Source organism: Camelus bactrianus, chromosome 32, assembly GCF_048773025.1.
Source record: "Camelus bactrianus isolate YW-2024 breed Bactrian camel chromosome 32, ASM4877302v1, whole genome shotgun sequence".
Taxonomy (NCBI): Eukaryota; Metazoa; Chordata; class Mammalia; order Artiodactyla; family Camelidae; genus Camelus; species Camelus bactrianus.
In genome coordinates, this window is record NC_133570.1 from 8,778,286 (window position 1) to 8,792,042 (window position 13,757).

The 13,757-nt window shown below is 44.7% G+C and overlaps 1 protein-coding gene across 1 annotated transcript in view; it reads left to right on the forward strand.

Annotated features, from left to right (window-relative positions):
- The first annotated feature begins 9,533 nt into the window (after positions 1 to 9,533).
- The window catches only part of RPH3A (rabphilin 3A), a 57,547-nt gene continuing 53,323 nt past the window's right edge, over positions 9,534 to 13,757 (forward strand). Inside the window, exons 1-2 of the mRNA XM_045506450.2 lie at positions 9,534 to 9,698; positions 13,493 to 13,504. Coding sequence (XP_045362406.2) covers positions 9,628 to 9,698; positions 13,493 to 13,504 — 83 coding nt within the window. The 5' untranslated portion in view covers positions 9,534 to 9,627. The remainder of the gene's footprint in view (positions 9,699 to 13,492; positions 13,505 to 13,757) is intronic.

A 13,757-nucleotide genomic window follows, 5' to 3' on the forward strand; every position in this document is an offset into this window, starting at 1 on the left:
TATACAGAGAGTTCCTTCTGACAAGAGCTACTACCTTTAGTAGAGCCCCACAGCCCGCCTACGGTGACCAGCAGGAGGGATCCAGGGAATAAATACCCCAGCCTCTTTTTCTTTCCTCCCTCCAGTTATCTGCAGTGCCTCCAATTAGACAAACCCAGCCAGAAACCAGAGGGTAAGGGAGCCACTGATGCTGTCCACACAGGCCAGCCTCCCAGGGCACAGAGCAGGGTGGAGGGTGAATGGATCTGGGGAATGAACAGAAATTACCCAGCAAAGCTGTTTCTATGATTAGCTTAGACCACACAAGGTAACTATATTTGCCATACAAAAACAGCAAATTGATATGCTTAACCAAATATTATAGTATTTGTACCAACAGTCAATATAGCAGGGTGGTCAGAAGGCTCATTTATATAAGGCCCAGCAGGAGTATCTTTGGATATTCCACGTGCTACCACTGTGACCTTGGCAAACCAGGGACTCAGTTTCCTCACCTGTAAAATGGGAATGCTACAGCCCCCATCTATGATTTGTGAAAATGCTCCTCAGATGAGAGACGGGGACACTACCATTTTTTAAATAAGGGATCAATGCCTGTCTCTGCTGTAGTATTTCATCCCTGAGGCAGAGGAGGGATGAGGGCGACACTTGTGGTCTCTATGGCATGAGGAGAGTTCGGGCTGCAGATGGTCAATTCTAACTGAGTTTTAATCAGAATGAGTGTCATTGCAACTTGGGCTTCAGGGGCAGCCAGAAGCCATTAAGCTAAATGACTTGTTTTAATACGCAGACCTGACTAATCACATTTTCCTGCTTGGAGCCACGTGTGTCTGTGCACCCCTGCGCAAGTGCAGAAGCTAGTCCTCAGCTTTTCCCTTCCCATTCCTCACCACAGTGTAGTTGGAGCAGACATAGGCTTGATCAACAACACAACAAAGACAAGCTTACACTTGATCCGGGAATCAGGTAATTGACTAGATGGTGCAGGGAGCCTTGAAGAGCATTCCTTCGGCAGTGTCTGCCTTTGTATTTTGTTGCTCGGTATTTGGGTTTGTAGATTCAGGGCTCAGAGGGATTCATAACCCAAGGGAAGAAGGAATGTTAGGGGTACCCTTGTCTAGCAGGAGACATTCTCCCGAGAAGATCAGTTCCGGATGCTCTGCCCTGCCCTCGGTGAGTGCCATGGATTTACTTCTGCAGACTCATTTCAAATGCATGCACCGTTGTGACTTACTGGCTGTGTATCCTTGGACAAATGACCTTACCTCTCTGGGCTTTCCTCATCTGTAAAATTGGATAATAAAGGATCCTCCTTTCTAGGATTGTTATGAAGATCAGACAAGATGTTGCCTGTGATATACTTAGTGCACTTCTGACGCATATTGAGCACAGTCAGGATGGGTTAGGTTGTGCTGCGTGAACAAACAATTCTCAACGTTTCAGTGGCTGAAATAACAATTTGTTTCTCACTTGTGCTTCCTGGATAAGGTGGGCTAGCAGGGGGTGTCTACTCCACATTTGTCCTCACTCAGGGACCCAGACTGACGCGAGCTCCGTCTTCATACATCCATGATTGCCAAGACAGGGAAAGGGGAAAGTGGTGAACTAGGCACCCGCTTTAGAATTTCCTGGAAACTTTCATTGGCTGAAACAGGTCATGTGGCCACGCCCAGCTTTCCTATCACGTGGTGGAAAGCCAGAAATACTTAGTCATCAGCACTAATGACAACCAGAGCAGTCTCAAATGACCCCTACTTTAGTACAATTATATTGTTATTATCATAATACATATGATAAATAAATATTTCCATCATTCATCAATATCATGTTTCATGTACGTACTCTAGCTTCAAGAATCCTGAGACATTTCCTTCTAGTGCTGAAGTTGGGTTCCCATAACTTGAGGAAAACATAACTGAGATTATTATTAATAATAACATAAATTAGTGATAGCTCCCACTTGACAAGGGGGGGATTTGGGCCAGACCTCAGACCAAGGAATTTACATATAGCATCTCATTTAATCCTTACATAATCCTATTTTGAGATGGGTCCTATTATTGTCCCCATTCTATAGATGAAGAAACTGAGGTTCAGGAAGGTGAATCCACTTGTCAGGTTTATAAATGGCAGAATGGGCTTGGCCCCCAAACCCATACCCTAAGTTGCCTTGCTGAACTGTCTGCTGAGAATGTGTGGTCTTAGCCTCTGGATCTTTAAATAGAAGTAGGGGTTGTCCAGGTGGGGAGCACTGGAGGAGACACCATGCACCATCATTGCTGACTCACAGAAATAAGGGTTCATCATTGGATCCCTGTCTCTCTTTTCTGTCCTGTTTTCCCCTCCTTCCAGCTCTGCATCACCCCAGGCTTCATCTGCATAAAATTCTCCATTCTCTAAATATTTCATGTCCATTGAAGCCTCTGAGCCTTTGATCACTCTGTTCCCTCATCTTTTCCTCCATTCTTTGTCTTGCACTCCAGCTCATCCTTTAGGGACCAGCCCCAATTTACCTCCCTTTAGGAAGACCCACCCGACCCCCACCCCCAGGCAAAGCCAATTCCACAAACTGCTCCCATGACAATTTGTACATTAACAAATCTATACCTTTTCTAGACACATAAACGCACACACACACATGCACACACGTGCCCACACATTTGCAACACAGTCTTTTGAGAGAAGGGAAGAAATTAGCCTTTGTTTTTAATTAACGCTGGTTCTTTCATCTCAACTTTTAGTATTGCCACCTCATTTGTCTTATAAAGTACTTAGCTTTGCTTTTAATTAGTGCTGTTTATCGTCACTGAATTTTAATAGTCAGTGCAGGGTCTCAGCAGGCCTTGGTGAGATTGCCTTACAAATGTTTCTTGTCCTCCTGTACCACCTCAGCTTGGGTGGCAGTGTCTCTGAAGTAAAGGAGGGGAGATTTCGGCGGGTGGCTGAAGAAGGTTGTATTTTTTCCAGATCTCAGCCAATTCTGCTTGCCTTTGAGATCCTTATTTGCTCCAAGGGAGCTGGTCTATGAAGACATATAGAGAGTGCTCAGGGGAGTTGCAGTGGCAGAAATTCAATTCTAATTTGCCTTTAGGAGGAAAAAGAGGAACATATTGGCTCGTATGTTCAACCTATAGTAGCCAAAAGACGGAAAGATTCAGGGGTGGCTGGATCGAGCATTCCAAGAGCATTATCAGGAATCAGGACCTCTCCATCTCTCATCCTTCGTCCCTTGGCAGGCCTTTCCCATGTGGTGGCAAAAGTGACCAATAGCAGTTCCAGGCTTCTGTTCTGCCAGTTTAGCCATCCCCGTGGGAAGAATACTTCTTTCCATACAGTTCCATACAGCAAATCTTAGGGCAGGCCTTCATTGGTCCAGACTGGGTCATGTGCCTGTTCCTGAACCAATCACTGTAGCCCATGCACGTAATACACTGATTGGTCAGGCATGGGTCGTTGGCCCGCCTCTAGGGACCAGGTTTGGGTAACCTCCATCTGAGCCACACAGATTGACACTGAGAGAGAGATGGTTTCTCAAAGGAAAACTGGGGTGCTGTTACTCAAATTAAGAAGGGGTAAGTGTTGCACAGGCAAAAACAAGAAATCTCTACCCCAGGTGTCCATGGCAGTGTCTCAACTTGGGCCCAAAAAGTACCTGGAATTTAGACATTTGTTTTCCTCTAGTTCCAGCCTCAAATAACTAACAGTGACCTCCTTGCCTGATACTTAAAAAGCATTTTATATCACCAGGCTGTTAATACTTCAGCTCTTTCTAGCAACCCTGCAAGGTAGGCATGACAAAGATAGGAATTTTTATGTCCTCATTTTACAGATTCAAAAACTGAGGCCTAGAAACTCACTTAGTGAATAGGGGAGCTGGGGTTGGATCCCAGTCCTCTCAAGGGCAGCAATTATCCTACAACAATGGGCTGCACTATCAGTCAGCTTTTGCTGCGTAACAAAGCACCCCAAAGCTTAGTGGATTAGAACAATAGTCATTTATTTCTCTCAAGATTGTTTAGGTCAGTGATTGGGCTGAGTTCAGCTGAGTGGTTCTTCTAGGCCAGACTTGGATGATCTTGGCTGGGCTTGTTCATGCCTGTGGTCAGCTTGTATGTTGGCTGGGACTGGCCAGTTTATCATGGGGGCAGTGGCAGAAGCTAGGACAACTGCAATCCCCACAAGGTGGTCTCTGAAACCTGCCAAAGTTGCTGAGCAGTGGGGGGTGCGCTCTGTGCCTGCCTTAAAACCCCATAAAATGGGGACTGTCCTGTGGGATTTCTCGAAGATTCATGACGGGAGCCGTCGGTTATTGCTGTGTGGTGATGGGAGAACAATGGGAAGCTGACAGTGAATTTGCTCTGTTTCAAGGCCAGCACAGAGGTGCTTCATTTCAAGCATCTCTCAGGCCTGTCCCTGTCTTGTCTTGAACACCAGCCAGCTCAGCATGGAAGGAACCAAGGCCTTGTCTTTCCAGCCTCGACCAGTCTCAGGAAAGGCTGGGGATGTCCCATGTGGCTGCAGTAGCAAAGAGAAACCAGCAGCAGCCTGCACCCTCTAGATGTACCTGGATGGGTAGGGGATGCTGGAGCTCTGAGAGAGGAGGCTGGAATGGCAAGGCGTGCAGGCAAGTGGAGGGGGGGGGGCACTCAGCTCTGTCAAGTATAGTAGGCAAGAGAGGAGACCACCATCTTTCTCTTTGCTGGTCCAGGTGACCTTGCCTTGGCAAAGATGTATAGGGACCCTAAGTGCCTGGTGAGTAGTCACAGCTGGATGCATGGTTGAGACAGAATAGAATATATTCAGCTCACATCTCAAAGCCCTTCTGTGACCCCCACATCACTCAGAGTGGAAGCTTAAATGGTCCTAATGATCTGATGTGCTCCTCCACCCCCATTACAGCTTCAGCTCCCACTCATCTCCCCCTTGCTCACTGCGCTCCAGCCACTCTGCCCTCCTTGCCGTTTCTCCAACTTACCAAGCAGATGCTCACTGCCGGGCCTTGGCACTTGCTTTCCCCTCTGCCTGGAATGCCCTGCCTCAGAGATCCACATGGCTCAGTCCATTACCCACTTCAGATCTTTGCTCAAATATCATCTCTCAGTGAGGACCCCCCTGACCACTCATTTAAAATCAAACTTCCCTCTCAATCGCAATTCCCCTTCCCTGTTTTATTTTTCTCTAAAGCACTCATCACTAGCTGACACGTTTTACATTTGACTTACTATTTGTTTATTATCTGTCTTCCCCACTAGAAGGTAAGCTCCATGAAGACAACAGTTTTCTTCTTTTTTTCAATAGTTTGTTTTAATGCTGTATCCCCAGGACCTAGAATAGTGTCTGGCACATAGTAATAGATGTTCTATAAATATTTTTTGATTCTTCCCATTTGTCAAGAGAAGCTGGCAATCTGTATTTTTAATTAAATCCTGTGCTTTTAAAATATTGGCTTAATTTTACTTTTAAAAAACACTGTACGGGCCAAACAAAACATATTTTCTGCTTGGATCCTGTTCATGGATCCCGTACTCCACCCGTTTGGAGCCATTGGTGGAAGTTGCATCTCCCACACGTCGGATAGTCTGAGTGATTTTTTTTTTCCAGATTAGTAACTGAGCATTGATAGCCTGGATGCAGGGGAAGAAGAAAGGGGCAGGAAGAGAGAGATGGAACTGACTGGTGGCTACAGGTTCTGGTGCAAAGCATCTGGATTAATTCCAATACCGTGGGGCTGGGAGGCTGACTGTGGCATTGAACTCCACACAGACAGCCACAGCTCACACTGGGTCCCTGCAGTGCCCTGAAGTGCCACATACAGCCCCTGCCAGCTCAGCCCAGCCCCGTGTTGCACTTAGACACCTGCTGTGTTTCTGCATCTAAATGGGTTTTCAGGGTTGGGTTTTTTTCAGTTCAGCTAAAACCAGCAGAAGACCTTGGGGATTCTGGGGAATGGAGGCTCAGTTCCTTAACAAACAGTGTTAAAGGGAGCCAGGGGAGAAGTCTGTAGAACAAAATGCATGGGGAGAAAGGCGAGGTTCTGGAATCTAGCCTTTCTGGGCTTGAGACAGGGTCTTCCTGTTATCTTGAGCCGCAGGGTGGCGTAAGGGTTAGCACCAAGCTGTGGAGGTGGGCACATCGGGAACAAGGCCTGGCTCTGCCACTTACATGCAGATTTACTGAGTGCCCACTGCACTCACTGAGCTCTAGGTCTCGTGTGAAGATTTATTGAGCACCTACTGGCTGCAAAGTGATAATTTAGGGCCCCTTGTTCAAATACTATGAAGGATTTCTAGATGATGACAGCGGAGCATTAAGACAGTTGTGGGCCTAAGCACACAGTCCTTCTAAGCTTGGTCCTTCTAAGCATGGGGCCCTGTGCGACTGTATAGGTCACAGGCTTATGAAGTTGGCACTGCATGCACTGGAGTTACAACTGTTGAACAAATACAGACCCAGGGCCCTGCTCTCACAGATATTATAGAATAGGTAGGGAGACAAACAGCAAATAAATAATAATAGTAATTGCAAATCATGATAAGTATTAAAAGGAAACAAACAGGATGCAGTGAGAGTAAGTAAGGGGTGAGAGGTGACTTAGAGAGTGTAGTCAGGGAGGGCTTCTTGGAGGAGGTGACATTTGAGCAGAGACTAGCAGAGCATGAGAAGAAACCAGCCGTGCGAGAGCGAGAGGAAGATGCTATCCAGGCAGAGAGGCAGCAGAGGCAAAGGCCTAGCAGCTGGAATAGGCAGCGTGACTGGAGCATGGTCTGAGATACAGGAAGGGCAGGCAGGTCATGATAGTTCCTTGAGGTCACAGAGTCTTAAATCTTACATGCAATGGGCAGCCCTTGAAGCACTTTATTATTATTTTTAAATTATCTCTTTAAAAAGCCATTCATGTTTGTATAGCTAACATATCCAAGTGGTTGCAAATACAAAGGGCAATAATGTGAAAATTCTTATCTCAGTCCCGACTGGCTACCCAATGTCCCTTCCCCAAGAGGCAAGCAATGTGACCCGTTTCTTGTGAGTTCTCTGCAGAGACACTTTATGCATATACGGCCCCAAATCACATGCACATGTCCTCCTTTCCCTTGTGCACACGAATGGTGTTGTTCTGGAACACGGCCCTACATCTTGGCCTTTCCAAGATGACAGTTCATCTTGGTGATCAGTCCAAGATGATGTGGATCCGTCGTAAAGAGCCTCATTATTCTTCACAGCTGTGCGGTCCTCCACCGCATAGATGCACCAACACTCGGCCGGACGGCGCTCATCATCAGGCACTTAGATTCCTTCATCAGAAAGAGTTTAAGCAGGCCTTTGGGAAGCCTGCTTTAACACTCTCCATGACTCAGTTGCTCATCTGTGAAATGGGATGAGAAGAACGTCTACCCCCGAGGGCTATTGTGAGGATTAAATGAGATAAAACCTGAAAGGCGCTTAGCAGGTACCGAGCCCTCGATACCTGCCACCATTGATTCTGGCTTTTGTCGCTCTGGTTCCTGAAAGTAGACTGTTCTTCGGGGCTCATACCAGGGGTGTGGGGGGCCTTGTGCCCAGGAGATACACCCTCTTACCTCCACCTGCATTTTCACCCCCAGCCGGGATGTGGACACATGACTTCCCTCCTCTGGGCCTTATACTCCAGGTGTTCAAATAGCCTCAGTTATTCAGACTTCCCTCTCCAGGCCCAGGTGGTTGACCAGGACTAGGAGTCCAATCCTGGGATGTTACACTTTGAGAAGCCTCGGTGGCAAAGCTGAAATAATCAGTGCTGCCCAGGGTGGCTTCGGGCCTGGAGAGACAGAGCCGGGTGGGATCCATGGGGTGGCCAGCAGTGAGTTTGGACTTGGCAGGCAGAATTTTAATAGGAAATGAACTCCCGGAGTGCATGGCTGAGCGCAGGAAAGGGTGGGCAAGCCGGGAGGGCAATAGAATTTGGAGATCAGAGTTCCTAGAAGGGGACTGTGTATCCCTTGCCCCAGCTCCCCCTACCCTCTGGGATCCTCCAAGGGCAGTGTTGCATTTCTGCCGCAAAGCAGGAGGTAAGGCAATCAGATGAACGTTTGCTGTCCAGATCCAGAGCAGCCGAGGAAGCTCATTACCAGAGACTGAGGCTCTCTCTACCCTGCTGAGGCTTGGGGTCCGCAGGGGGGCCGGGGCAGTCTCATTCAGCTCTTGGCACAGGCAATAATGAGATGTTAAGGTTCTTTTCAGCAGATTTCCTTCACAACAGGAGCCATCTCTCCCCCTACTTTTTTTTTTTTTTTTTTCTGTTTTCAAAGCAGAAACAATGAAATGGTCATATTAACCTGGGAAGATTATGTTAACCACACAGGAGCAGGCGAAATGGCTTTACTGTAAGGGGCCTTTTCTCTTCTGTGTCCAACCATCAGCCCTGCTCTGGCTTCACCCACCCGAAGGCTTAATAATTGCACTGACTGCATTCTCTCCCTGTTTACCTCCCAACTTCTCATCTATTCAGCTTCCCAGGAAAAAGAAAAAAGACTGTGTTGTAACAAGATCTTCAGGGAAATCAGGACCCACTGGACACAGTGACCTACCTTCGAAAGCTTTTTAAAAAAATAAATTAAATGTAATCTCCTCTAAAAATAAATACATCTAATTACCTCCCCCAGCCAAAACAAAACAAAACAAAATAATTAAATGTAATCTCTATCATCTCTTTCCCCTTACTCTTTGGCTAAAGCTGGAGGAGGGGAGGAGGGGAGATTCAGAGAGAATGAAATCTTGGCGAAGTTCAGCTGGACTGACTTAGCATTGACGGAGACTCATTCATGTGTTACACAAATATTTATTAAATGCAGGCGCTGTTCTGGGCGTTAGAGATAAAGCAGAAGGAATTCTGCAGGAGACTTACATTTTAGCAGAGAGATGACCACCGTGGGTGTGCTGTCGTCATAAGCTGTGGTTTATGTTTGTGGAACTCTCCCTGGCCACTGCGTAGAGCATAGGCTGAAGTGGGCCAGAGGTGGAGGCAGGGAGGCCCATGAAGAGCCTTCCATCGTCAGCCAGGCTGGGGTGGGAGTGGTTCGGATCAGCATATTCAGGCAGAGAACATTGGGAAGATTGCAGGTTAATTAGGAAGATCAAGCCAACGTGACTTTCTGATGGTTTGGGTGTAGAGTATTAAAAAGAAAGCAAGCCAGGGATGATGCTAACATTTGGGACCTCAAAATTCTAAGAGGTGGGGTGTTTTTTTTTGTTTTGGTTTGTTTTTTTTTTGGCCTGACCAAAGCCAAGTTGACTAGTACATGAGTCAGATGACATCCTCCAGTGGAAAGACCCTGGGCTAGACTTAAGAGCTCTGACCCTCCCTCCTGGATATGTGGCCTTGTATCAGCAATGAATGGGAGGAACACAGATTAAAGGGAGGGAGCTCTTCGCTCTGATTCATTTCTGCCACAGGGGGGCTGTGACTCCAGCAGGTCACTTCCCCCCTTGGTTCCCCATCTGGAAAGTGGAGAAGCTGGATGTAGTTCCATTTCTTCCCCGTATCCCCCAGAGTGCTTGGCATAGAGCAGGGTCCTGAGAAGTAAGAGGCGATTGGATAACTGTGTGATATTCTTCTGCGCTTATGTTTTCCAGGAGCACCGGACGTCTGCCATGACTGACACCGTGTTCAGCAACAGCTCCAATCGTTGGGTGTGTCCCAGTGACCGACCCCTTCAGTCAAAGTAAGTTGCTGTGTCTTTTTGGGAGTGGTTTGCTTTGGGGGCAATGAGGTCCTGATCTGCACTTGGAGGAGGAAAGGAAGAGCAAGGAAAGAAATAGAATTCCCCCCGCCCCCGGGGCGGAGGGAGAAAAGAACCTGGTGGGAGTTCTGTCATGGACACTTCTCCACTGATTCTACTGCTTTGCAAGGTTGGAGTAACAAGATTAAATTCTGAGCTCTGTGCCCTAAATTAGAGGTGGTCTGGAAAGAGCACAGACCTGGTGGTTAGAATCAAGACTTGGTTGCTTCTAGGTCTGAGCTAGTGTACTGAGTGATCATCAGTGAATCTCTTTCCCTTCTTTGGGCCTCAGTTTCCTCATCAATTAAATAAGGAGGTTGGACTGGATCAGAGGTTGCAAACTGGCAGGCCACCAGCCGACTCTGACTTGCAGAAAGGTGTTTTTTATTTTTGGCCTGATCATTTAAAAATCGGAAAATTCCACATCAAAGTAACTTTACATTCTGCACCCAGTAATTATTTTACCTGAATCAGTGGTGTGCTGGATCCGCACCATGGTGGCTCAGGAGAACTGATGTTAAATTTTCAGGAATTTTGCAAGTCAGTTGTTAAACATGGCCATTATTAAAAATTAAGTTATATGATTTTTATAATTAAATGATACTAAACACAAAAGTAGTGACTATTCAACACTAACCACTTCTTAATTATTTTACTACATTTTGTTATTCTCTGTTACTGGTGTCTTTTGTACCTGCATGGTGAAATACTATGTAACAGTACACTAGTGCGTGTCTCTTCCCAGTTCTGCATTTAGTGGCCTCGTGGAGGTACTCAAAATCAGCCACAGTGGGGCTTTTTTTCTCCAGAGATTCAACTGTTAAACATTTATCAGCACACCACTGCCTGAAGACCCTGATAATCTAAGTTTATCGTTCCTGCAGATGTTTACTCATAAGGTCTTGTTTCTTTGAATGCTCGGTAATTTTTTATTGTGAGCTCCATCTGTGAGAATCCTGGGGATCTACCTTGGGAATATTTTTTTTCAGACAGATTTGCATTTGCTTCTGCCAGGAATCAGGTGTGCTCACCCAGGATGACCTGAGCTCCTTTGGAAGGTCCTGGCTCATAGTGGGGGTCTCAGATTCAGCTTCCGCACCTTGCTCAGAGCTCAGAGTCAGCCTCTGCAGCAGAACACTGGTATTCACATTGCCTTACTGCTCACAGCTCCCTGTTCTGGATTCAGTTTGCTGGGTTTTCTTTTTCTTTCTTAAAAAACTGCCTTATAAAGTTAAAATTAATGTACCTCCAACAGTACACATTTAAAGTCCAATTTGATCATTTTTACACACGTGTGTATATTCATTCCCCTTTGCAGCCTCTCCTTCCTGCCCCTCCCTCTCCCTTCCCATCCTTGGGTAATTACTAATCTTCTTTCTGTAACTATAAATTAGTTTGCATTTTTTAGAATTTTATATAAATGGAATTATTCAGTGTGTACTCCTTTTTGAGGGGAGATGTCTTTTTTTCACTTGGCATAATTATTTCACAATCCATCCTATTGTTTTGCATAGCGATAGTCTATTCCTGTTTATGACCAAATAATATTTCATTGTGTGGATATACCACAATTTGTTTATCCATTCATCTATTGATGGACATTTAGGTTGTTTCCAGTTTGGAACTAGTACAAATAAAATTTGTATAGACATATGCTTTCATTTCTCTTGAGTAAATTCCTAGGAGTTGAAGGTCCCAGTGGTATAGTACAGGTATGTTTAACTTTTTAAGAAACTGCCAAACTGTTTTCCAAATTGGTTGTACCACTTTAAGTTTCCACCAGAAGCGTGTGAGAGTTCTGTGTCTCTGCCTCCTCACTGACACTGGATATGATTAGTCTTTTCCATTTTAACCATCCTAACGTGTGCGGAGTAGTATTTGTTTTGTGATTTTAGTTTGCACTTTCCTAATGACTAACGATGTTGAATACCTTCTCATGTAATTTTGCCATTATATAACCTCTTTGTTAAAATGTCTGTTCAAATACTTGGTCCATTTAAAAGTCAGGTCATTTATCTTCTTGTTATAAAGTTTTACAAGTTTTTTTTCCATAATGTTATAGGTTAAAATCCTTTTTTGGAGATGTATTTTGCACATATTTTTTCTCAGTCTATGACTTGCATTTCCTTTTTCATAACAGAGTCTTTTGAAGAGGAAATGCTTTTTTACTTTGAGAAAGTCAGTTTTGCTTATTTATTTTGAAGTGGGGAAGGAATGTAGGAGAATTCCCTTACTTTCTAGCAGCCCTAGAACCGCATTAAAAAAAAGATTTGCCCTCATTTATCGAGGCCCTAATTATACATTGGTGAAGGGTTTTTGGAATATTTAGTCTACTCATACTGTCTGAAGCAAAAGCCCCGTCTGTTCACTATTTCTACCTAAAACCTCCTCTAGTTCAACGAGTTTTACAGTTTTGAAGACATCATTGAACTCTGCTGGTTTCCTTTTTGAAAGGAAACTTCTAGTTTCCAAGCCCTTCCCATGATGTCCTCTTGAAACCAAACTTATTTGGCAGAGAATATTCTATCAGCCAAAAATTATGTGCCTGTATTATAAACAGTTGCCTGAAGGTGGATGGGGTAAAATACTTACTTTATTTAAGAAATGTCAGCTAATTAAAATCCCATCCATCAGAGTTTACTTTAGTCAGTATGAAGCCAAACAATTTGCCTTACAATTAAATTAGAATTATTCAAAGGGTCTGGCTGCAGGTTCATTAAAGTGCTCCCAGGCTCCTGTGAAACATCTTGGCATTCTGAGTGCATCCGGCTGGCTTGATTACTACTGCATTTTCTTCAGATATTAAAATTATTTTCCAATAAATGCTAATGGGTGAATTATAGTCACCACACATGCTGTCTAGTCTGCTGCAGTGGTGATGTGCTAATGCAGATGCTTCTGATGTCTTTCTCCAGGAAATTAGGAAATCTAGTCTTAATTAACTGCTGGCCAGCCAGATACACTTACGGCTTTTGTGATTTTTCAAATGCCTTCCTCATTCAGCCTCCTTGAATGTAACGATGGTGCTGGGAACATAATTGTGATTGTGTTTGAAAAAAGTGAACGCATCTGCCTCTTGCATGGGCGGGGCAGTGGTTCGGCTCTCTGTGTTGGGAATAAGGGGGAGAAATGCTGGTCTCTGATATTTCTCTATAGCTTTCAAGTCTGCAAGCCGGAGAGCACCAGAGATGAGAGGTGGAAATTGAGGCACGAAGAGAAGACATGGTAGTGCATCTAGTAAATGAAGATGCTGGTCTTCTTTTTAGAATGAGAGGACCCACATCCCCAAATGGGGCACTGCAGGTTCTACTTTGGGATGGTCCAGTTAATGTTCAGGGCTCATTGCCCTACCCCAATGCACTCTTTATCCCCCAGTGTTTGAAACCAAGAATGATGGTGGCCCTGTTACCATTAAGTGACTTCTCTTTGGTGCCTCACCAAAGAAAAACGTCATTCAAATACGTAAATGATCAGATTGGTTAATTAATAAGTTGAACTAATTGATCATTTTAATCAAAGCTGTAGATTATACACATTGGATACATACATACATTGCAGCAGTCTCATTTTAGATGTGCTGGAATAAGAGAATAATGACTGGGAAAGAAAAATAGAAGTAGGTCATTGTGATTTAACCTGTGTGGCGTTGCATCCAGACAGTGTTGGCGTTGTTATGAGATTTTTCTCCCTAACTTTATTCATTTTTTTCTTTCTCTCCTTTCTTTGCCTGCCTTCAGTGACAAAGAACAGTGAGTACTTTATGATACTTTTGTTTTCCTACAGACTGAATTTTATCCCTTTTCTCATCAAAGTGGCTTGCCCCTAAAGAGAGATGATTCAAAGAGGAACTAGCAATTTTACGTATCTTTAAAAAAAAAAAAAAACAAACACTCCTCTTTAGAAAAAAATTACGAAATTTCAAGAAAAAAATCTTGATAGAAGGATGGAAAGTATTCCTTAGGAGAGCCCTCAGCTGAATTCTTGTGGGTAATTTGTGGGGTT